The sequence below is a fragment of the Fukomys damarensis genome, unplaced genomic scaffold (assembly GCF_012274545.1).
Source record: "Fukomys damarensis isolate Sample0158 unplaced genomic scaffold, DMR_v1.0_HiC HiC_scaffold_31, whole genome shotgun sequence".
Taxonomy (NCBI): domain Eukaryota; kingdom Metazoa; phylum Chordata; class Mammalia; order Rodentia; family Bathyergidae; genus Fukomys; species Fukomys damarensis.
The window spans coordinates 3,166,342-3,193,584 of NW_022900943.1; the positions used below are offsets into that span (position 1 = coordinate 3,166,342).

At 34.3% G+C, this 27,243-nt stretch overlaps 1 protein-coding gene across 1 annotated transcript in view; it reads right to left on the reverse strand.

Annotated features, from left to right (window-relative positions):
- Cntln (centlein) overlaps positions 1 to 27,243 on the reverse strand; it is a 285,607-nt gene that overhangs the window by 118,860 nt on the left and 139,504 nt on the right. The window contains exons 13-14 of the mRNA XM_033757653.1: positions 15,406 to 15,506; positions 3,738 to 3,829 (exon numbers count right to left, since the gene is read on the reverse strand). Of these exons, the coding sequence (XP_033613544.1) occupies positions 3,738 to 3,829; positions 15,406 to 15,506 (193 nt within the window). The remainder of the gene's footprint in view (positions 1 to 3,737; positions 3,830 to 15,405; positions 15,507 to 27,243) is intronic.

Below are 27,243 nucleotides of genomic sequence, written 5' to 3' on the forward strand. Positions count from 1 at the left end.
TATATATATATGAGATCACACACACACACACACACACACACACAATTTAGCAGGCTAGATTCCAGGGTAAGGTAAGTAAAACAGACTCTTTTTAATACATCTTTTGTATAAGCAATTACATATTTTTCAAAAATTGACTTGGGAGTGGTAGAAAAAATATTAACAAGCAGTGTGGTCTAGAGAAAATAAAATTTTAAGTCAGGTCTATTATCTTGCAGATCTCATTGCTTTAAATACTAAAATATTTATACTTTTACCATTAGTTTCCAATTCTGTGGGACAAGACAAGTAATATCTATCATGTAGATCTGTTGTATTAAACATGATAAACAACAAATCTCGCAGACAGTTAAGTACTAACCAATTTATTATCTGCATCATCAATATTATTATTTCTATTACTTTAAAATTGTTTCTGTTACATGTACTAAATATTCAAAATTAGCTTTTAAATAAACTCTACAGTTTAATAAAATTAAAACGCTATGAACAAATGTAACAAAACTTTTTCTTTTAGACAAGGTCTCGATATGTAGTTCTGGCTAGGCTCGAACTCACTACGCAGCTGCAGCTGGCCTGGAACTCACAAAGATTCTCCCACCTCAGCCTCTCAAGTGCTAGGATTATAGGCACACAACACTACACCTGGCTCTGTAACAAACATTTTAAACTAGAGTTTTAATTCTGGAAATTAGTATTTTTTTCTTTCGGCTAAAATCTATTTAAGTTTGGATGTGATTCATAAAATTTTTACATATGTTGGGGCTCAGAGCACAGTATAGTATCTTGGCATACTCTGGAGGACTCCGAAACTGAAGGGCAACGGAAGGTTCTCAGAAGCAGAGTCTTTGTGATCTTCTGCCTTCACAATTTTCACACTTCTTTCTCACCCAGTTTGAGATGCAGAAACTAGAATTCTCTTCATCCTAGCTGGTCACTGGAACTAGAACTCTTCACTTACTAGAAAGACTACTCTACCTTCTTACACCTTGAAGATCCTCGATTCAGAGGCGCTGCCCCATCCTATGGGAAAACAGTCTTCATGGAAAGGCCAAGAAGAGCTCAAGTACACAGGCCGTTCTTGGGTTTTTCTCTCAGTCTATCACCATTAGATCATATCATTTTTTTCAATCAAAATTCAAAACAGTTGACCATTCTTCACAGAACGTAAGCATAAAAGTGAACAGTTCTTCCTAGGTCTTCATTTCTGAAGCCTCACACATCACATAAAATTTTAATTCAATGAATTTATCACAATTTTCCCTTGTTAACCTGTCTCTTATTATAGGAGTGCTGACTGTGACTCCTATGACAGATGACAAAACATCACACCTTTCTGCCCCTATGCATACCAATGGGAAAGTGCTTGTGGACTAAAGTCTATTGACTGCCTAATGCAAATCTATGTTCACATGCAGGAACTGGTCAAAATTATTTGTGTTTAAAATGGAAGACAGATAACAAAGCAAAGATATTACTTCTAAAGACTCTGAAAAGAGAAAACCCATGGCACCTATTAAAGTGTTATTCAAGGTATACTCAAAAATTGCTGAACTGATTTAATGAATGAAAGTCTGGGGGAACTGTTACAGGTGTTTTCTTTTTGTGTTTCAAATCAGCTCAAGTCCATACTTTCTTTTCAGTACTGAACTTTTAAAATAATTTATCAAAGAAACAGCTCTTTTCAAAATTAGAACACCTGGCATTGTGAAATATATATATATATATATATTAGTTTGACAAGACTGCTATAAAAATGTACCACAGAGTGGGGGGCTCAACAAAAACCTATTTTCTTATAGTTCTGAAATCTACAAACCCAGGAACAGGTTTCAGCAAGCTTTATTACCCTGAGGCCTCTCTCCTCGCCTTGTAAACAGACAACTTTTCTGGTGTCACAAGGTTTTCTGTCTGTTTTTGTCTGTGTCCTAATTTCATTTTCTTGTAACAATACCAGCATACTGAATTAGGGCCTTCCCTAATATCCTCATTTTAATTTAAGTACCTCTTTAAGAATTCTCTCTAAATAGAATGCTGAGATTTAGAAGATTAGTACTTAAAAGATTCAAGGGGACTTAATTCAGCAAGTGACAGTGTGAAATGTTAATACATTAATTTTAAAAACTCCTTATTATGTTTCATTACTAATATATGCAAATATTGTTCTCATTACTATCTTTTACATTCATTTTGAATGAGTTTCATGTACATCCTATTAAAATAAAAAAAAAAACTTATGCTAGGGTATGGTTCAGTGGTAGAATGTTTGCTGCATGTGGGAGGTCCAAGGTTCCCCAGCATCACAAAAATAAATGAGTAATAAAATAATGAAATCCAACCATGACTAATTAAATTGTGACTGATACAAGTGCACTAAATTAATGTAAAAACCAGCAACAAATTAGTATGCTAATTTGACAGATAGTACAATGAAAATAATTCCCGTTGGCTTTCTAGGCCTTAAAGTAGATCATATATCCATTATGGTGTAAATCATTTATAGTGGTTAGCAGGAAATAATAGATTTCATTACGGTTTCTACTCTAGGGCAATAAAGAACAACATTAATGTATATGTACAAATAAAAATGACAATATCTGGCAGACAAAATTATTTTTGAAACAAAGATAAGCTAATATAAACTATTATGGTATCTACCCAATAGTAGATTTTTAAATTATTCATTATAGCTTGAGATAACTGAGCAGTTTTTGTTCTTTCTATGATTATGTTAACCAGTTACGTGTCATGCAGTAATACTGAGATGACAGCCTTTGTTACCTGACCATATGGCAGGTGTTAGATCTATTCAGGAATCACATCAAATGTTATAAATTACTACATGTTCTACAAGTCAGTTCACAGCTGCAAGGAATATAAGGATGTCTATTAATTTTTTGCTCATATATTAGTTAATTTCTAGCTTTCTGAAAATATTAAAGAGTTATTTAAAAAAACAAAACGAATCCAGTATGGTTAAATGACAGTCAGTTATAAAAATAAACTAAAGATTGGTTTCTTTATAATAATTTTAAAAAGCATTAATACAACTGACTCAACTTCATTGAACTTAGAAACACTATATTTATATATAAAAGTATGAATTAAGTATAAAATTATAAAGATAAATGTTAACATTTTAAAGCAATATTTTACTATTGATGATAGACACATTGTATTGTGACTACAAGACTGATATGGGTGGTGTTATTAAAAAAAACTATGTTAAATATGTGGTATAAATGTTGATATAAAATGAGATGAGTCATATATATTTTCAAGTTCAAAATTATACACATTTTACCAGTAAAATTAGTATTTTTGCTGTCTCAAGAGCTACACCATGCTCAGGTTTTTAGCTAAATACTGTAAATATAAATGTTTGTTATAGTGTAAAATAGTCTCACCGTGAACCATTTTAAATTCAAACTGTTCAGTTGTAACTAATAAATATATATAGTTTAAATTTTTATTAACTTCTATTGTTTTCATTCTCTCCATTTCATCTTTGAAAATATTTTTAATCTATGTCAACAGAAGCACAAGTATTTGCACATTTATTTCACTAACATTGATTTTTTTTACCCTATTTTGGCAAGCCAATGATTTTGAATTATGAATTTAAATTAAGGATTCACACAAGGTTTAAGTTTATGAGCACTGGTTTTAAAATTTAATCCTTTATGTTAAAATTCAGATTTAACTTGTTTGGCTCAATATCTTAAAGATTATACTACCTTCCGTAAGGTCTGCTCCGACATTTCTTTCCCATTCTTCTCTGAAGTACTCTGCTTGACCCCATCATCTTCATAGCATCTAAAGAGCTGTTCTGGAAGGGAATAAATTATATATCATGGTACCTGATATGCTGCTGAAACACTGTCCTGTCATTTTAAGAAACAGGGTACTGTGGTTTTTCAATTACAAATTATCTAGTCTATTTTCTTTCCAAATGAGGAACAAACAGTGACCTTTTCCAAGATTTTAAATCATATAATTATGCATCTTTGTAGTGTCACATTTTTCTACAGTATTAAGATTTTCAAAAGTACAATAGGTATATGGGTTAACAATGCCATTCTTTCATTCCCGTTTTCATTCTTTTGTGGACTATTCCTCTTTGCCTTAAAAGCAGAATTCTTTGCCTTTTTATCTACACAGTCACTACTAGTTTTGTTCTCTGGATCTTGTTCCCTGCCAGGAGGATCACAGTGACTGCTGAACAAAGCAAACAGTAACAGAATTAGGGTGGACTGAAAGTCTAATGCTCCCTACTAAAACCTTTTGTTCAAGTGAAAGTTCACGCACTGGGCAGTGTAAACGGTAAAAATCCCAATTTTAGAAAAGCGGTAACTTCATAATAAATAGAAACCTAGATATATGGGTGAAGTTGTCCCAACAAATCATTCCAAAACTGGCTATATAACTTACTTTCAAAACCTTTTCCACCAAGTAAAAATCTGCAAATAACTCAACAACAACTTTAAAGGAAAAAAGATAATCATGAAATATCTTCTAATATTATTAAAGTTAAAATTCACCAAAACCTAAACCTTTTTCTTATCAGATAAATTAGTGACAAATTTAACATTTTCTTACTGAACCATTTTGGAAACATAACATTTAAAAATGAGGGAAAAAAACAATAAAAAAGCTGAAAGGATACATCTCTATGCTAGACTGAGATGATTTTACTTTAAAGTATGCTTGACTGCATACTTTATACTTTATACTTTCAGTGTAAAATTTTAATTTACCAACAAAGGGAAAGGAAAATATTATTCTCTACAGAGTAGAAATCCTCTTGGTATAAACAGTGACTAACAAGTTTGTTAGAGTGAATTAGGCATTTCTTTTGTCTTTGAAACACGACATACCCAATTAAAACTTCTGTACTCATGAAATAAACAGAACATTATCCTAGGATAATAAAAGCTAGAATAGGTAAGATTTTCCACCTAAGGGAATAAGTACCTTTACCTTGATAATAGTCTATCAGTTCCCAAGTTTCTCTTTCTAATCCTCTAACACCATGGTGCTGCATTTATTTACAAGGCTCTTTCAGCAGTATAGAAATAATATGCAAATGTGATTCATCTGTTCTAGTAATTTAAATATCTGCTACCATTCTGAGTGAAACAGTTACTATTCACAGTAAGAGTTCAAAACGCATGGATGTCTAAACATATCTAAATAACTCTAATAAAGACTAAAGATTAATTTTACTGTCTTTGTAGCTGTTCTATTCCTGGATGTGTGCAAGGCTCACTGATGGACTGGTGAACTATGTCCATCTGTGGTTGTTTCCTGAGAAGTTTGTTTCTCACCTTCTCAGACTTTATGAAGAATATCCAAGCAGCTATGCCCAGGCCCTGGTGAGGAACGAAGACCCACTCTCTGTCTCACTTTTACTCTTCAAGATCTCTGAACTGAATTTGGGAAATGAACCAAGAGGAGCCATGCAGAAATATATACGCTTCCTTTCAGACGGTGGGTGTGAGCATGTGTTTCACTTTACAGAAATACAAGTTTAATACTTCAGGGTATTTTGTAGTGTTTTGTTTTGAAGACAGGATCTCGCTATGTACCTCAGTTTGGCCTTGAAATCACTATGTAGCCCTGGCAGGCCTGGACTTTTCAGTGACCTTCCTGCCTCAGCCTCCCAAGTGCTGGGATTACAACTGTACCCTACTACACTCGGCTACATTTAGTTTCTGTTTTGTTTGATTTGTTTGGTTTTTTTGAAACGGGGTCTTACTATGTAGTTGAGACTGATCTGGAACTCACTATGTAGTCCAGGCTGGTCTCGAGCTCACAGTGATTCTCCTGCCTCAGCCTCCTGAGTGCTGGGATTGCAGGCATGCATCACCATGCCTGGATAGTTTTAAATGCTTTAATTTTCACTACTACAAAAATGCATCTTGTTTAGTATTCTTTCTCAAGAGTTTCTCCTCCATTCTTCGTTTTTATCTTTACTTATTCATAAAGGTTTAAACTTACTCAATTTCCTATATATATTTTTTTAATCCTATTGGAAATCTTCCTTATCCCTCTGAAGACTCAAAACTTTTAAGGCTGCTGAAATAACCTGACAACAGATAGAATACACCTGCACTAGAAGCCATACCAAATATGAAATCTAAAAAATGGGCCAGATAATTAAAACTTTAATACCCTCTTCACCAGGGAGAAGGAAATGGAAGAAGGGGTTGTAGGCAATATTCCAAGATTTTTAGAACTGGGCCTGAACAACAAAACTGGGACAAAGGTAAAGGACAGCCCTCCACTACAACCAAGATTGTTTTACCATGCAGGTGGTCTCTCAGGTGTCAGTCTTCAAAAGAACATATGCTACCTTTAGTGTAAATAGGTGGACACCTACTAGTCTTCTTTCCTATGGGTTAATCTTCCACAGCTAATGAGATTTTAGGAACTCCTCAAGCCTTGCAATTTCCCTTAGTCCAAAGTGGTTATCATATTAAAGCATCACACTTAAAGAGTGCTGTTTCCTTAGCGCCAAAACTACATGTAATAATTAATTGAGCTTCTCTAGCTTTTTATTGCAGTCTCCTTTTAGATGATTTCTCTTGTAAATAATATTATCACATTATTTTGAAAATCTACCTTTTTTTCCTGATCCTATATGATGTTCTCTATACAAACTTCCTTAAAAGTCTGTCACATCATTTTGTGAGATTAAGAAAAGAGAACAGGTGCCACTATGTATATGGGCAATTTCTTTTTAAAAATACCACTATTTTATATTGCTTTTAGAAAAAAAATAATAGTCAAAGTGTGTACGTTTTATTTGTGATTATAGAGAGATATATTTGATATTTGTCTCCAATTCTTGACCCAGAGCTTCTAAAACTCTTGGAATTTCCTGGGTGACATGAGCATCTTCTGTTATTCATGAAAGCTCCTTTCAAATACACCAGAATTTATACTAACATGATACTTGGTGGACACATATACAGCTTCAAAATGGAAGCTGCTTGACTTTAGAGTTAAAACATTCAGCCCCGTTTCTCTCACACCTAACTTTCTACACCCATCTTTAGCTGTTTTTGAGTTGAACCCTGTCTAATAAACTGGGAGTAGTAAATAAAGTCCTTTTTAGAGTCATTAAAGCAAACTACCAAATCTTCAGAAGGGCCATGGGAACCCCCAAATGATGGGTGGTTGATCAAAAATAAAAGATGGATTTGTCAAAGGCATCTGAAGTGGGAGCAGACTTTTAGAACTGAGAACTTCAGCTGTGTGCCATTTCCAAGTATTCATATCTAAAATGAATTAAAAGACATCCATTTAGTATTTAGGGCAGTGGTAATGAACCTGGGCACATGCACCACAGCTGGCTGTTTGTTATCACTGAAAGCTCTAAAAGGTTTGCCATCACTGGTCTAGAAAATCAAAGAATAGTTTGTTAGGTAGAGGAAAAAAACGTTACTAGTGTCAGAGGTGTGAGTAAAAGCAGCTCATAGTACTGTCTCAGTTAAATGAATTAAGAACAATGTGGGCTGGGGATTTAGCTCAGTGGTTCTGCCGCCTGTCTTGCAAATGCAAGGACCTGAGTTTGATCCCTGGTACCAAAAAAAAAAATAATCAATGAAATAATGAGTAAGGCCTATCATGAAAAAAAATTGTGTGGGGTGTGTGTGTGTGTTTTACTAGGGATTGAAGCCAGGGCCTTTGCACTAAACCATATCCCCAGCCCTTTAAAAACTTTTCTTTTTTGGGAGGTAAGGTCTTGCTAAGTAGCCCAGGCAGGGCTCAAATTTGTGAACTTTCTACCTCAGTTTCTGAGAATACTGCAAGTACAGGTATGCAGCATTCTAAATTTCTTTGTGTGTTAGACATTGTCTCCTTGGGTAAGATAAAAGTGAATCAGTCAACTGTAAGTAGCACCCATACCCTATTTCCTCTGAAAAATGACTACTAGACAATGAAAAAGCAAGAAGTAAGTTCTACTTCTGGTGGACAGGGTAGAGTGTCAGTTATCCCATGTGACTATTCATTTGTATACTTCCAACATCTTCACTGAGACTCAACCTATCCTTTTTTACTTTACCTAGAAAGAAGTCCTGGACAAAAATCTACTTGATCAGTAAAAGTTGAAAGAGAAGTAGTGCATTTTTATTACCAGCCACAGATATTCTGAAAGGATGTTGTCAGGACAATGAAAAGTATCTTTTTCTACAAAGAAAGGGAGGAAAACAGGAGGATAGGTAGGATTTACTGCTTTGTTTTGTTTTTACATTTGTTGTTGTTGTAAATTTCACCTAATAAATAGTTCTCATGGCCTTAAATATAAAATGTCACTAATCAGGGGCCCTTGATTCTATTATTTCACAAGGCTGGATTAAAGAGATCCCAATATGCTAGCATCGATTCCTTTAGCGTGAAAGTGAAAGTCAGATGAATACACTCTTTTAGTACTTTTGTGCTACTCCTTTAGTTTATAATGTTTAGATATTTAAAATTGTTTTCTACTTTTAAGTATTTAATTAAATTATCTTAGTTTTACATTTTAATGACAGCACCATGAAGTTTAACTCTATATCTTTCTGGATTCAAGCATATTTCATGTTACAAGCTATTGGTTTAATACATTTATTTTTGTTTCACTCAATTTTATATTCCTGATATTGAACCTTTTATTTCTTCAAAAATCATTTCTTCATTTTAAACTTTGCTTTTAATCTTTTATTTCATTGAATATGCTACACACACACACGCAAGAAAGTATGTATCAAAAAAGAAAAACATTAATATTTTAAAACTAAATTTATTGAGACATCATGAGATTAATACAAGTTATGTGTAGCCTTTACAATTACAAGATGTGCTCCAAGTGGTGGCCATTTGCTTCCAGACATTTATTTATTAGTATGGTGAACTGCTAAAGCATGTATACATATTTTTGGTGAACTCTGTATTTAATGCAGTAACTAGGAGGAAGCATGACCTTAAACATAACAGTAGTAACTCCCAAAACTATATTGATCATTTATGTAAATACACATATTTATATTTTATATTTAAAATGTGTGTACAATATACTGAAAATACCACAAAAAAAGCAAAGAAAGGCTTTGATAAGAAGCTGTACAACTGAAACTGACATAAAAAGGGAAAGCACCATACACAACTCTCTAGGAGCATTAAATGATTAAAAAGATTTGGGATATTATTTTGCAGATATTTTCATTCCAGATTGGAAAAGTATGGCTAAGCACATAAATGAAGACCAGAGAGGTAGGTAAGGGTTAGATAACAATAGCATGAAGCATTTGGGGCTCTATTCTATTATTACTAGGAAGTCATGCAATAAGGGAGTAATATTAGTTCAAGAAGTATTTATCTTTAAAGGACTAGAGATGAAAGAAATGAATGCTCTCATATTAGACCAGAAAGCAACTGCAAGCAGTATAAAATAAAGCTGCAGCCTGTCTTTCCCTTCCTTTACAAAATATATTACATGAATTTAAAACAAGTGTTTATTCTCTTTAATTTTTTACGTAACAAGGTATATTCTCAATAGATTACTGACTACGCATTATATTATCAATATAAATAATTATTTAACATCAATTATTCTAAGAGTATCTTGACATGCTTACTATAATTGAAATTTTTTGGCTTTATTTGAAAAAACTTGAATATACTTGAAAGTGTTCCCTTAAGATCTCTAAGTTAAAATAAGATGACTGGCCAGGGATTTAGCTCAGCGGTTCAGTGGCCTGCCTTGCAAGCGCAAGGACCCAATCCCCAGGACCAAAAAAATAAAAAATAAAATAAAATAAGATGACTATTTCCCAAGACCTGATTTTTTTTTCCCCATCAGGTTCTTTTGGGTATGTATTCACTTTCAATCTTTATTTAATACTAAATAAACTTGAGATATTTGCTAGAAATTCTATACTCAAATTGTATGCTGCCCATCTATTATGAAAGTCCTTGTCCTAGTTACTTGTTGCTGAGATAGAATACCTGAAAGGTTTATTTTGGTTCAGAGTTTGGAGAGGTTTCAGTTCATAGTTGGCTCACTCCAGGCAGGGTGGCATAGCAGAAGGGCATCACAGAGGAGAAATGGTTCATGGTGGGCAGAAAGCAGAAAAGCAATAAAATAGCAAAGCAACAGCAAGCAAAAAGCAACGATGACAGCAGCCCTTTTGCTGTCTCTTATTTTTATCCAGGCTATCCACCCATAAGCAGGCAGCACTCACCCTTCATTCTAGTGTCACACCATGAATCAATCCCAGTATCACACTGTTGATTTCAGCATTACACATCATAGATCCAGCCACCTCCAAAAAGCCCCACCTATGACTGTGTGAGGCTTTGGGGAAACATCTTGATACATGCCACAATAGTGCTAGTGTTGTCTTTAAATAAAATTCATTGGCAATAGTCTAAAATTTGCGATCCTTTTATACAATACTAGATACTTTTAAGCAGACCACTGACAAAGCCATATACTCACAAAATATACTAATGCCCCAATATATTTTTTCTCATTGGTTTATACTTTTATATCATACAATGACAGATTACTCAGCTACTGCTTAATACTTCCTCCACCTTCATGTATAGAATATAGATTCCACACTCACACTTGTGATAAAGGTCATGGAGTCTCCTCCTGAGCAACTGCTGTGTGTGACTTTTCAGGACAGAATACAGGTAATTACAAAGGCTTTCAGTGGCAAGCCTAGAAGAGGAGAACTGACCTCCAACCAGACTTAGTGCACAATCAACATACGGCAGTTTCTGAAGGAGTTACAGTCAAGAGGCTGAGAGGCTTTCCCAGTCCCAGGCCCAAGACGCCCTGACCAACCAACTCTGACACTGATCTGTATCCCTCCCCTAGCTGCTTCAGTTTGGAAGACTCTTTATCGAGAGCCCTTTAGTTGAAGCTTCTGAAGGTCCCTTTGCAGAGTCCTCCTCAGGGAGCAGACACCTTCCTAAGAAAACCCATTCTGACTCTGAAAATTTTTCTCTTCTGGCCCTCCCCTAGATTCTCAAAACTGCAGCCTTCTGTTTGGAGCTCCCATGAGTGAGGGGGAAAACAGAAGATGGGGACTTAGCAGTTTCTCAATTTCAGCCTCTTGTCTATAATATCCCAGTAAGTGATCAAAGGTAACGGTAACTTTCATTTTGGCTTACTGTCAAATCAGCTACCTAGACATCTGGCCACTCAGCTCTGTATAGTGTAACTAAGCTCTCAACACAGATACTATGGAACTACATTAAAGACTCATTGTCTTGTGAAGTGTAATGTTAAGTAAAATTACACTTAGTGTGGTAGAGACTTAAGGTGTTTGTATGAGACAACTAGAGGAGGAAGAACTGAATTAAAAAGAAAGGAAATGTTTGTTTAAAGGAAGGACATAATTAACTTATAATGCCTGTATAAAAAACAGCTAGGGAGAAAAAAGTAGCAGGAAATAAGAAAAATGCATATGACATATGGAGAGAGGTTACTATTCATATAGATTTGCAATTTAATCCAGGGAAAACATGTTCAATAAAAACAAAAGTATGCCAGAAGGACTGGATTTACCGTTCCATGGGAAAAACTAAACAAAATATATGAAAAAAACAACTTTCAGACATTAAGCATAAAGACTATAGCATTGATAAAAGGGCAAGCAAATGAAGTCAGTATTATTAACTACTCCAGTTTACTCCCTAAAGGGCTTCCTGCTACAGCAAAGGAATGAGGAAGTGAAGTCCAGTAACCTTTCTGAACTAAGACAGGCCCTGGAATCCAAGAAAACTAAGAAAGCTAGATAGAGTTCACAGGGCAAAGTACCACAAAACAGAGATTTGCTCAGAGACCTCTGAAGAACCACAGAGGGTTCTCCTCAGTTCTTCAACTAAGTATTAATTAACACACTCATGGGAGAAAACTACTATGGTTCAAGGAAAAAAATCCATCCAAAAGGACTACAGCAAACAATCTCCAAAGGTCAAACAGTTCGGGAGAACTTCATGCATCCACCAGCAGAGAGACAGAGGAAAAAACATACAATGTATAAAAAGATAATGACAGAATTGTCATCAGAAACAACTTAGGCCAGAAGACAACAGAATAAAAAATTTTAAGTACAAAAAGGAAAAACAAAGTCTAACCAAGTAGAAATTCATACTTAATCAAAATATATTTCCAAAATGAAGAGAAAATATTTTTTTCAAGTGTACAAAAGCTAAAAGAATTTGTCACCATCCCATGTTGACCACACAAAATAAAGGAAGTCCTGTCAGCAGAAAGAAAATAACACCAAACGAAAATACAGATTTACACAGAAAAATGGAAAAAAGCAGTGATGTTTCTCAGCAAAGAAATATGAAAACAACCAGGCTTTGTTAGATTCACGACTCTTGGCTGATGCCAGACAAAAGTGTGAAGTGTTGGGCCATACTTTCTAGAAAAGGAAACACTCCCTAGTAGATGGGAGTATACAGTACATTTAATAAAACACAGACTGAAAACCCAACCTGAAAGAAAATACAGTTAAAAAAAGAACTTACAAAAAAACAAAACTAATAAAATATAAGCTCAGAAAGAGAAAATAAAGCATCAAAGAAAATGAAATATTTGAAGAGAACTAAAAAAAATGACTGAAGACCTAACAGAAGATCAGAAAGAACCAAAGAAAGAATATACATAGTTAAAAATTCAACTGGTAATGAATGAAATTCTTGAGATGACAGAATACAGAAAAAAGATAAAGATCAAGAGAAAAAAGATATTACAAATAATAAATGCATAGATTTTCCAGGAAAAACTGATCTAGAATACTTTATAATAAGATATATTTTATTTAAAACCTTCAATATTAAGCTGTAAAACGTAAATCTTCAGGCATGTACTTCACAAAATCAAGTTATATCTAAAGCAGAGTGAATAGAGGGAGAAAGGTACCACTCAGTAACACATCACAGCAACGCTCCAGGATAAAAATGGGTAACATCCAGGAAGTTTGGAAGAAAAGAAAGTATGACCCAATGAATTTATACCCTGCCAGTTTATCCCCTAAATACAGGACAGTTGATACCTATATTCAAACATGTAGACTCTTACAATATAGCTCTTTTGATACATCTTGAAAAAAGGACTACTTTCAATTATATTTGGTAACCAAGAAACACCTAGTAAGGAACTCATAAATTAAAATATTATGACTTTAAAAAATGAATACTGAGTCTGTAATATATAGTAACAAACTTTAACATTCAGGAAATTAGTATTATTGTGCTGCATACAGTTATAGACACATATTTTTAAAAACATAAATTAATGAACAAAACTCAAGATGTGTAAGAAACAAAAAAGTTTTATTAAAATGATGGGTTTTGAGCTGCATAGCAAGATGCTAATTTTAAATGACCCTAAAATTGAAATACAGTGGTATCATGGTCCACAGACACTTTTACTTACAAACAATTTGGCTCATAAACAAGCATTTGGCAAACTCTTATTTTTGTTTGCAAACTGCATCAGGTCACACCTATGACCAAGGTCATCTTTCCCACACAAACATAAGCATGGCCATCTTTTCCAAAAATCACATAATTAAGTTCATGAACCAAGGTACCACTGTTTTTTCACATTTCTATATGAACATAAAGGACTTTTTTTAGAAATTAATATCTTTCAAATTGATGAAATATTTATCTCGTTAAACAGGTTCATTTACCTTTACCTCAAGTTTCTTTTTATTTGGTTAGTTCTAAACATATGTAATACATGTAAGTTTCTTTAAAAAATAGCATCTATTGAGATACTCTTTTTAAGCATTTATCTAAGCTTCTTTATATGTAACTATTAAGAGACAGTTGTGTAATGATAAATATTAAAATTTTTTATTTTTAATTGGTTGCACACTGGCTTTTTTATTGCTTTAATGTTTGCATGTTAATAATGAAGTTCTTTTTAAGTAATGAAAGAATAAAGTCTCAGAAATCCCAGTAGCTGAGTGTAAAGAGAAAGCAACTCCAGCCAAGGACACAGCTCAGCAGCATAGCACCGGCCTAGCAAGAGTGACATTCGGAGATCAACCCCCAGTACCAAAAAGAAAGAAAGAAATTCCAAAGGAAGATACAGAGAAGATACAGGAAAGAATAGGAGTTTATAATAGGAAAAAACACTGCTTTAGGAGAAGGAAGTAAGCTTGAAATATGATAAAACTTTAAAATGTAAAATAAAAGGGTTCAAATATCAATTTTGACTATTAGTGACCTGAGTGATAGCTATAACAACAGTAATTAAAATAAAAGCCAGAAGAAGAATGCTATGGTCATTATTTAAGTGTCCTCCCAAAAGGCTCCCTGTGTTAGAAACTTGGTTACCAGCTGATGATGCAGTTGGCAAGTGACTGGATCATGAGGACTCTAAACTTATCAGCAGATTTTAAATTGGTTCCCTTTTGGGAGGTGAAAGAAACAGGAAGTTTGGTCTGTTTCAAGGGAATAGATCATAGGGGTGTAACCCCTGGGGTCTATATCTAGTCCCTGACTCATTCCTCTCAGGATCTTTTTCTCTGTTTCCTGACTGCCACGAGGTGAACAGCCTTCCTCTGGCAAGCTCATCTGTGATGATATTCCGCTCAGTCACAGACCCAGAGCAATGCAGTGAGCTGAAACCTGTGAAACTGTAGATCAAAATAAAACCTTCATCATTTGAATTGATTTCTCTCAGGTTTTTTGTCAAGTAGTAAAAAACTAATTAGCATAGAGGGTAAATGAAAAATAATTATTAAGTATAAATGGTCAACCACTGAAAGTACAATGGCAATCCTTAGGCTGCAACAGGTTAAATTTTTTAAAACTCCTATCATATCAAACTCACTTTCTAATGAGGCATGAGGTTGTATAATAAATACAGGTATCTTGACTTATAATGAAGAAATAATCTTCAATTTGGAGGACTGATATATTCCCTATCATTGAGCAAGTCAAGGAGTCTACAAATTTGAAGTCTTTCAAAGTTTCCTTCAGGACTAAGATTTTGATTTCAGGAAAACAGATGACAGCGAAATGATATCAAATACTAAATGTAAAGTCAATAGAAAATATAAATGAATTATTAATGTTAAATGTAACTCTATACTGTATTACCTATAAAACTATAGTGAAATTATCAATGAAAATAAAAGGGTCTTTTTTATCCAATTTCTCTTTATATTTTTTAATACCCAAGGCCTACCCAAAATAGAAATTTTAGGAGTTCACCCCATTTATTTGATTTTCCTCATGAAAGATAAAAATGTTAATCATTTATTTATGAGTAATGTGGTAAAGAAAGGAGGTAAAATTCTTATAAGAAATTGAAAATATAACTTCAAGAATGATATAATTTAATAATGCCTGTTAAGTATATATTTTCACAGAAATTACCTTCTCTTTTTTCAGCTATACATCTATTCAATTCTTGTATCGTTGTTTTATCAATAGATATATGTACTTTAAGTTCATCCAATTCTTCTTGAAGATTCATCCTATGAAAATTAAAGAAATAAAAAGGTTTATAAAATATCTTAGTTGGAGAATAATGTAGCAAAGAAATAAAAGTAATAGAGATATTTTAAAATCCATAGAGCTGAAAATGGTAAAGTAAAAGCAGAAATATATCCATATTAACAAACCCTAAAAACTGCAATTAAATTTTAAAGAGGATCCAGATAAAAAGGTTTGAGTAAATGATTTTTGTTAACTTTATTGCAGTAAACATGTTAAATATCTAAAATTTAGGAAAAAAATGGCTATGGTTTTAAAAATCATGCACTTGAGCACCCAGTGGAAGATGAAAGGTGGAGGTCCAGAACAGGTGCTCTGAGATCCGTTCTCCCTCAGGCCTGCCTGGGCCCAATCAGTGAGGACTAGGCTGCCACGTGAGTGCCTCTGGAAGACCCATCCTTGCCCACCCCCAGACCTCCTGATGTGCCAGTCCTTGGGTCCACTCAGCAGAGGCACAGATGGTCATAAAGGGCATTTTACTGAGCTCCAGACTTTGAACATCTTCAAAGAAAGGGCAGAGGGAACCTGTAGTAGAACTGTGTGGAGTTCAACCCTGTAGGAGGTCAGGGAACTCAATTTGGGCCTTGCAGTCCAAAATCAGTCTGAATCTCAGGGGTTTGCCATTGGCTAGCTGAGATCAAAGGACTTAGTTCTGTACATGGCTGCGCATATTGTATATTATGACAGAAGAGATATAGTCTGAAAGAGGCTCTTCAAATTCATTTTCTTCTTTCTTTTCTTCATACCACTCTGCAAATTCTTTCTTTTTTCTGTCCTCTTTTTCCAACTCAGTCCCTTGCTCCCCCATATTATTCCTCATCTACCTTTCTGTTCCTGTTCCTGCCCTAACAAGGATTTCTTCTTTTATAATTTTTAATTTTTTCTTTATGTTCTTTTCTTCTCTCATTTTACTTCACTCAAGGGTCAACAGTTTCAAAGGAAAGTGAGCCCCTGTTACTGTTAAGTGGTTATATTCTTGTTCATATTCTTGCACTCTGTCTTTCCCTTTTGAACTTAACAGTTACCTAAAAATTGTAGGGTCATTCTATGTCCTCTGGCTTCATTTGAAACCTTCTCCAATTCTTTTTCTTATCTACTCCTCTCATCCTCACTCAGTCTAAGCCCCCATCCTAAATGGTAAGATGCTGTATTGAAGAGTTTCTTCACTGAAAACATATTTTGGGCTGCTTCTTTATTTTAATTTAATTCACATGGTTTAAAGGTGATAAATAAATGACCACGAATGGTCACCTTGTAAGTTGTGCCTGATCCTATTGTGTTACTGATTGTATCAACTGGGCTAAAAGACTGTGATTGATTTAATGAGTTGTCTTTTCTGATATTAAGAAAATGAGAATGTCTATGAGTCACTAGAGACTCAAAAGCTAAAGCACAACTATATCAGGAAGATTTAAGTAATAACCCAGAAATTAAACCAAGAACAACCCAATAACAAAAATAAAAATGAGAAAACACTTAAGCAAGACACAAAGGCAGACTTCAAGTTCACCAATGGCAAACAGAGGGGCAAATGAGGATGAAAAGTCTAATAGTGAACCACCAGGATACCCTGAAATCATAGCACAGGAAGTAATGAAACAGATCAGGCTCTAGAGAAATTCAAAACAGAAATAAGAAAGAAATGGAATTCATAAAACAGATTCAAACAGATATCCAGATTAAAAACTCTATTGAAAGTGTCCACAGAAGAATAAAAGAATGAGAAGATAGAATCTCAGATATGAAAGATAGGATTACAGTCAGTGACCCTGAAAAGAGAGGTCTCTTATAATCAGTAAGGGATCATGAGAAATTGATCCAACAACTCCTGGATGATGCAAGTAAGAATAATGTAAGACTGACAGGAATCCATGAAGTAGCAGGAGAAAATACAAATGACTTAAAAAAGCTGTTCGCAGAATTAATGACAGAAAACTTCCCAAACAGAGGGGAAGAATCTGACATACAGATAAGTGAGGAATATATAACACCATAGCCACAATAAAAAAAAAAAAAACCTACACCTAGACATACAATAATCAAGATCCCAGAAACCCAACAGAAGAGCAAAATACTACAAGCAGTAAGAGAAAAGAAACAAATCACATACAAAGGAAAGCCCATCAGAATCACAGCAGACTTTTCAACACAAGCCTTCAGGTCAAGGAGAGCTTGGAGTGAGGTATTTCAAGTCCTAAAACAAAACAACCTCCAACCTAGACTGATGTATCCTGCAAAACTCTCTTTCAAAATGGATGGGGACATAAGATACTTCCATGACAAAGAACACTTGAGAAACTTCATGAATACCAAACCAGCATTACAAGGATATTCTAAACAATATCCTAGAAAAAGCCAATGAAGTTCACAACCATGAGGCCAAAAAGACAAAAGCAAATGGGAAAGGAACGAAACTAAAAGGAGAGGGGGGAAAAAGTAAAAAGAGTCAACCAAAGGAGAATAACAGGACAATAATAAGTCAGTACATATCAGTTATAACCATCAATGTCAATGGCAATTCACCAAGCAAGAGAAATAGACTGGCAGAATGGATTAAGAAGCAAAATCCAACAATACGTTATATACAAGAAACACACCTTGTGCAAAAAGAAGCCCATAGACTGAAAGTGAAAAGATAGAAAACAATTTTCCACGCAACAGGAGTCCAGAAAAAAGCAGGGGTAGCAATCTTCTTTGCTGACAAAGTAAATTTCAATCCAAAACTGATAAGAGAGACAAAGAAGGCCACTACATCCTTGTAAAGGGAACAATTCAAGAGAAAGAGATGACAATCATAAACATATATATACACCAAATATTAATGCACCCAACTATAAAAAACAAATAGTAAGTAACATGAAAAACCAAATAACCACTAATACAATTGAAGTGGGGGATCTAAATATTCCACTATCACAAATACAAAGATCATCAAGGCAAAAAATCAACAATGAAATACTAGAACTGAACCAAGCTTTTGAACATATGGACTTAATAGACGTCTATAGAGTATTCCACTCCACAAAATCAGAATATACATTCTTTTCAGCTGCACATGGGTCATTGTCCAAGATAGACCACATACTAGCTCATAGAACAGTTTTGAATAAATGCAAAGGAATCAAAGTTATTCCCTCTATATTATCATATCATAGGGCAATCAAGCTGGAGATCAAAGGCATTAGTAACCACAGGAACTTCACAAACACATGGAAATTGAACAACACTCTCCTGAACAATCAATGGGTCACAGAGGAAATTAAAGAAGTTAGACAGTTTTTACAAATAAATGATAATACCAATACAACATACAGGAATCTATGGGACACAATGAAAGCAGTTCTGCGAGGAAAATTCATAGCATTGAATGCCCACACTAGGAAAACAGAGCAAGCTCAAATAAACAACATAATGATGAATTTTAGACTCCTAGAAAAAGAAGAGCAAGAAAATTCCAAAGCTCATACAAGAGAGGAAATTATAAAGATTAGAGCAGAAATTAATGCAACGGAAACTAAGAAAACTAAAGAATCATATCACAGTGATATATACGCACCTATGTTTATAGCGGCACAGTTTGTAATAGCTAAAACTTGGAAACTGCCCATTTGCCTGTCAGTTGGAGACTGGATAAAGAAGATGTGATTTTCCTATAAAATGGAATACTACTCAGCCATAAAGAATGAGAAATTAGAGTCTTTCATAGGAAAATAGATACATATTGAGGATATACTCCTAAGTGAAATAAATAAGTCACACATGTATAAATGACAAATAGTTTCTTTGGTGTGAAAAACTATAATGGTACATAAAATCCTAATGATATAATTGACAACGTGAAATAGGAAGAAAAGTGCTAAAGGTATAGGGGAAGTAGGAAGGATAGGGGAAAGGTAATAAGGGAAAAGAAAAAAAAACATGAAAAAATGGAAATAGAGTATTTGTAAATAGGAAAGGGAGGAGGGGGTGAAAGGAGGGTGGGGCTAAGGGAAAAAAATGAGAACCAAGACCTGTCATGTAAAGGTACAAAATCCCAATGATGAATGTAACTATACTGTATACCTAAAATGTATCAGTAAACTCAATGAGAATAAGTAAATAAATAAAAATTAAATAAAAATCATGCACTCAATTGTCTAGTCATTTCATAACCTGAAGATAATACTCAATAAAAAGTAATAAAAAATTTTTTTACATACCACACTCATAGTAAATCTCCAGATGCTAAACAAAAGCAAAGTACCTTTACCACTATATTGCCATTGACTTACCATGGTGAGGATTTAAACTGGATCAAATTCTGTGGAGGGTACCTATGACTGTGCAATCTGAGTGGAAATGAAAATTTACAACCCTTCCTGGGGCCATGAGACAAGACTGGTATTAACTAAAAGAAGCTGGAGGACAAAAATGTGTTGAATGAAAACCTGAATATCTCAGCTTATCTAATATAGCAGCACAGTTTCTAATAGCTAAAACCTGGAAACAGCCCAATTGCCCATTAGCTGGAGACTAGATAAAGAAGATGTGTTTGTTTGGTTTTTTTACAAAATGGAGTACAACACAGCCATAAAGAATGAGAAGCTAGAGACATATGTAGCTGGATGAACACTGAAGCCATACTCTAACGTGAAATAAACTGGACATGTATAAATATTGAGTAGTTTCTCTAGTGTGAAAAACAAAGTGTAAATAAGGATCAAAATGTATAACTGACAACTGAAACAGTAAGAAAAGGTCTAAAGGAGAAGTGGGAGAGGCAGGGGAAAGAAGGGAAAAGAAAAAATATGAGAAAAGGAAAAAATGGAAACAAAGTCTTTGAAACTAGGGAAGGGTAGAGGGGGTGAAGGAAGGACAGGGGAATGTGGAAAAATAGGAATCAAGATACATTATGAAAAGGTACAAGATCCCAACGATGAATATAACTGCACTGTATACCTAAAATATACCAATAAACTTAATGGGAAAAAAAAAGAGTCCTCATGCCTCAATCAGTTTGAGGGATGGACAGAATCAACCACATGAAGTCAGAATCCTAAGCTCATATTACTAGGCTCAAATTGAGCCATATAGATTTATAGAAACATAAAGAACCGGCAAAAATATCATGTATAGTGAAGGATACCAACTAACATAATCTTCTTGGTGTAGTTTGGGTTTCAAATATCCCCAGTATCCCAAGTGTTAAAGCTTATTCCCTAGGGTGGTGCTACTGGAAGGTGGTAGAGTTTTTAAGACATAGGGCAAGAGGAAGGTCTTTATTTCCTGGAGATATGCCTTTGAAGAAGACTGTGGGGCCCTGTTCCCTCCTGTTTTCTCTTTCTCTTCCCAGCCATGAGGTGAAATGCTTTTCTCCACCACCTGCTCCAGCCATAATATGCTGCTTCACCCAAGCCAACAAGGCAAACTGATCATGGCTAAAACTTCTACAATGCAAGGCAAAAGAAATCTTTTCTCATTATAAGATGACTGTATCTGATAATTTTATAATGATAGAAAGCTGGGTAACACACACCCTCCAAAGGGAGACTTTCAAAACAGAAAATGGGTAGAAGAAACACCACCAAAAAAATTATTCTCAGAGCTAGGGATTTGGCTCAGTACTTCTGCCACCTGCCTTGTAAGCAGAAGGACCCGAGTTCAATCCCCAGTACAATAATAACAACAACAACAACAATAATAATAATTCTCAAAGAAGTTAAACTTGGTAATACCAATACATATATAAATAAGTTGAGACTCACAAATGAGTTTACATATCACACTGCTCAAAATAGGAGTGAATAACAAGAGATAGACTTAACAAAATAATTCAAAATGATTTTTATAATTTTTTATTTTAAAGATACAACATGATAAAAAAGAACACGCATTCAAGAAATAAAATGAAGAAAAATAACCAGGTAAATCTAGAAATGTTAAGTAAAACAAAAATAGTAACTAATTGAAATTAAAAGCTCAATGGGTAGATTAAGCAGCATATAGAAAAAGAAAAGGTGTTAAAATGAAGGACTACATAAAGAGACAAAAGGAAAATGAAGTGTGCTTGAATGACAAGTCCAGAAAGCAAGCGATACAATATTTTCAAGGACAGAAGTGACAAAAGGGCTGGGTGGGGGTAGAGGACAACAGTCCAAATACAAATCATAAAACCGATGAATTAACAGGTTAACAGAGAAACAAAAAGTGCAAGAAGAATAAGTAAGACTATACTCACACTTAGAAACACCTTAGTAAAACCACAGAATATCACACAAAACAATCATAAATCAGCCAGATGGGAGGAAAAATCACTACAACTCTGAAATAACAGCAGACTTTTCATATAAAAATAACAAGCAAGAAGGGAAGTAGTATTACACATGTCACAACTTACTGTTCATATATCTTAAATGAAAGAATATATTTTAGAAAGAAAAACTCAAAAGCAAAATATGAAAACATGGGCAATAAAGATGAAAGACAATGGAAATACATATACAACACTAAACGAGCATGTATTATATGAAGCAATCATAACAATATTCAAAAGGAATTGAAGCTAAAGTAAGGTAGAACTACAATTCTAGATTACAAAATAATATAAGACCAAGGGAGATATCACAGTTAAAGCACTTAAAATCTTTGTATTATAAGAAAATAGAAATATTGATGAATTTAAACTTTGTCATATATCTCATGTACGCTATAATCTCAAGAATAATCATTTAGCAGTGGTAGTCTGCCTAGCATGAGTAAAGCTCTAGTTTCAAACATCAGCAATGAAAAAAATCATTTAAAGAATGAAAAGTAAATATAAAATTTACTAAGAGGAGGTCATGACAGGAAGTAAAAAAATATACTTAATCAAATTAAAGCAAGAAAACCATTTTAAAGGAACATAAAATATAAAATATAAACTAGGCACAGTGATCTTCCGAGCTACTTGGGAGGTTGAGGCATCAGAAATCACTTGAGTTCAGCCTGGGAAACATAATAAAATCCTGTCTCAAAAATACTACATAAAATAAAATATACACTAAGAAAAATGCCCAGTACTAATAAAAGCTAGTCATTAAATAATTAACTAGGAAAATCCTAAAAAATAATACATAAAAGCAAGCAAGATTCTCTAAGGTGGAAAGAAGGAGACAGAACAGAACCTCAGCAGTAGAGGTATACCACCAGGGGTGTAACTCAGAGCAGTGAGTTCCTCGGGTTGTCCTTTTTCCTATATACCCCAAACTAGGTAATAGAGAAACCAACAACCCAGAGATGGTAACAGACACAGAACTTAAAAAAATAACCTCAGGGAGCACCAGCTTTCTCTAGTCAACAACCAGAACAAGAGCGGACAAGCAGGACAGAAATCTCATACACACACATACAACACTGGACAAGAAATGAAACAAAGCAAAAATCTCTGTGGAGGAAAGCAGAGTAAGGAGCCTAGACTTCGCCTCCAGCAACCAGTAGCCCTGCATAATCCCTTCAACACAGTATCAGTAGAGGCAAAGTTCACAAGTTAGACTCCTAGCTCTTCCTAGAGTAACAGGTGACCCTCTACCTCAGGAATAGTATCATTAGAGGTGTGTTAAAATAAGCTTCTGAATTGTAAGGAATTTAAAATGCAAAATAGCCATCTTTTTCCCCTCTAAAATTCCAGTTTCCTTTAAACCCTACATGTTGAACTGGGTTAAAGAGCCTGATTTCCAACTGGTGATTTTAAATCCACAGAGCCACCTATGATAGGTGGCCACTAAACAATTCCTGTGGTCTGCTTATCTATAATTATCTCTGGATTGAGGGGCCATGTGGCCACACACTTGGAAACCCTCCTGAAAATCCAGAAGCTACTCTTATTACAAATTTAAAAAATCTAACCTTCAGATACATAAAGATTTCACTAAGATCCAGAGTCTCCAAACAACAGTCCAAGGACCAGAAGACAATTTAAAAGCTAAATCACCAACCAAGAACCAGAAAAATCTCAATTTTAAAGAGCTCTTCTTTTGTTCCCCTCTCCTGCTACTGGGGATTAAACCAAGGCCACTCTATAACTAAGCTATATCTCTAGCATAGTTTCTATTTTTATTTTGAGACAAGAGTCTCATTAAGTTGACCAAGTGTCCTTGTACTTGAAATCATCCTGCCTCAGCCTCCAGAACAGTCAGGTACACAGGCATGTCATTACCCAGCTTCAACTTATAAATAACTCAAAACTCAACAATAAGAGAAACTAAGTGCAAGGACCCGAGTTCAATGCCCAATACCAAGAAAAAAATAGAGAAAAATAATTTTAAGTTGTTTTATAATCAACATTTTAAACATAGGAAGTAGATTTAAAATGCTTTCATGAAAGAAGATATAAAGATAAAAAATAAGCACATAAAAGTACAATCAATACCATTAGCCATTATTGACATGGAAATTAAAATAATAATGAATACCAATACACACCTATTGGAATAATTTTTTAAAAGTACTGACAACACCGTGAGTTGACAGGGATATTGAGCAACTGCACTCTCACGAATTCACAGTGGGAATGAAAACAGGCTTGCTACCTTGGAAAACATTCCCACAATTTCTTACAGTGATATATATATCTCCTATGATCCAGCAACGCAACTCCTGGATGTTTACTTTACAGAATCAAAAATTTGTGCTGACACAAAACCTATGATAGCAGTTTACTGATAACTGCAAAAAGCTAGAAAAGATCCCAATGTTCTTCAGTAGCTAAACTGTGGTATACCCAATAATGGAACACCATTTTAAAATAAAGAAGAACAAACTAGATGACCGACTCTGAATGAATTTTAAAGGCACTGAGTGAAAACATCCAGCCCTCAAACAGTTACAGTCTGTATGATTTTGCACATATGCAAAAGGCAAATCCACAGAGAGGGAGAACAAGTTAATGTTTTCCAAGTACAGAAGTGGTGAGAGGACTGGACTACAAAAGAGCAGAACAAGGAAAATTTTTTCAGATGGAACTACTTTTGTATCCTGACTATGGCGGTAGTTATTCAAATCTATACATGTACTGTCACTTAAAAAATTGCACAGTAAGGGGGTGAAGGGAGGGCACGGACAAGGGGAAAAAATGAGAACCAAGACCTGTCATGTAAAGATACAAGTTCCCAATAATGAACATAATTGTACTGTATACCTAAAATGTACCAATAAACTCAATAAAAGAAAAAAAATGCACAGTAAACAGTATGCTGCAAAGAAATTTTTAAAAACAAAACAAAAAATGTCTATCCACATCACTAAAGAAATTTAAATGAATAAAGACTAATTTTTGTAAGTCTTGTTTGATCATATTTTTTTCCTCATTGAGTTTACTGGAACATTTTAGGTATGCAGTACAGTTACATTCATCATTGGGATCTTGTACCTTTACATGACAGGTCTTGGTTCTCATTTTTCCCCTTGTCTCTGCCCTCCCTTCACCCCCTCCTCCCTTCCCTATTTACAGATACTTTATTTCCAAATTTTCATTTTCTCATGTTTTTTTTTCCCTTATTACCTTTCCCGTACCATTGCCATTTCCCCTTTAGCCCTTTTCTTCCTATTTCACAATGTCAATTATATCATTAGGATCTCATATCTCATGTACCAATATAGTTTTTCACACCAGATAAACTATTCGGTATTTACACATGTGTGACTATTTCACTTAGGAGTACATCCTCAATATGTATCCATTTTCCTATGAATAACTCTAATTTCTCATTACTTTTGATATTAGCTTTATTTGGGATATCATATTTCATTAATGATGTTAAACAGTGAATAGGTGTCGCAACGTGAGAGATCTGTCTGCACTTCTCCTTTCAGCCACCAAGTAGAATGCTTGACACATAGCAGTGATTCAAACACATTTGTTAACTGAATCAATGTTTCACAAAATAACCAACCCTTCCCCAAGAAACTTGTACTACATGATTTACAGTGTGTTCAATGCTACAGAGTTCTTTATGAAAAACATTCATTACCTATTAGGTTAAAACTGATCTGAAAAATAATTATTATACAAATGGTTATCACATTAATGAATTTAAACCGATTCCAGAGGAAAATCTCCACAGTTTATTAATGACAAAGCATTATATTCAAAGAGCTATTTGTAATGTACAAATACTGTTGAGTGAATAGGTCAGGATTCTCAGAATTTAACTTTCTTTGAAAGACCTATATTGCTTTTTATTTAGCTCTATTTCATTAATGAATAAAACAAACTGCTAACAGCATCACTTACAGCTAATCTCTGCCTGAATTTTCTTTAATACTTTAGATATAAAAACTAGTTAATTCACTTCATCCAAAATTAACTTCCTCTTTTGGAGACAGAAAGTTATTATAGATTATCAAAGTTGTGATGCATGCTACAACATGGATAAATAAAACCTTTGCAAATATTATATTCAATAAAAGAAGCTAATCATAAAGCATTATACACGATCCCATTTGTATAAAATGCTCACAACAGGCAAATCTATAGGCACAGAAAGTAGATTAGCAAATAGTTGCCTAGATTTGGAAAGGATGAATGGGCAGATTAGGGATGTAATAGCTAATCCGTATGAGTTTTTTGGAGAGGAGACTAAAATGTTCTAAAATTAACTGTAATGATAAATGGTGCACAACTCTTTGAATATATTAAAAGGCATTTTTATGACTAAAGTATATGGCTCTTGAATTATATTTCAATAAAGATATTTAAAATTATCAGGAAATGTTTCCATGACAAATTTCTATAGTTTTGATATAAGAGAATTCATTATTAGCATCAATGATTGTATTTTAATGGGCATATATAGCATATATTTAAATATGATATGGCCTTTCCTCAAAAGTTTATCATTATGTGGAAAAGGAAGTTAAAAAGTTAAACATTATTATATAGTATATAAAACAAGCTTCTCATTTATAACTAAGATAATTCAGTAACATTTAATTATAATATGCCACATGAGGCTAGATTTTAGCAATCTGAAAGTCATGCAGGTTTTTTAAAAGCCTGTATGGTCTAAGTGTCAAAATCAAATGAAAAAGTACTTAAATAAAAAAAGAGGCTAATTATATTGGTCTAACTCTTCTTTGTCTCAAAAAAAATGTTATTTCTTTGCCAAGCTGAATATAATAGTCAGAGAATTATAAGATCAAGCAAGCAAACTGTATGTTTTCTAAAATAGGAGTATCCTTCATCAAGTCTTATACTTGGGGCAGCTAAAAGACCTATGTGGAGGGATCAGCATTAAGCCCAAAGGACAGGCAGTGCACAGCAAGAAAGAAAGAAATTCCCTCGTGTCTTTTGCAGGTCACTACCAAGGACCATGTTAGCAGATCCACACCAGACCCTTAACAGGCAGTTCTGCTGCTACCAGTAATTAGCTTGGACAGCTCTGGCTTCAAGAGCAGCAGCAAGGCTACACCATAATGAGCTCAGCTGGGATTAGCAGGACAGGGCAGGGAACCAAGAGAGCTCAGGCATTCTGCATTGAGTATGTATCTGGGAGATCAAACAGGGATGGCTGGCTAGGTTATCCCCTCTCCACCTCATTCAAAAAATGAAACAAGGCAGTGTCTCAAATACGGGCTAATGAAGAGCGACACCTCCAACAGATGAGAGCCACATTAATTAACACAATCCCTAGATCATATTATACTGCTTCTGTTAGAGCCAGCAAATGTGCAACTTGTTATTGCATAATACATTATGTATAA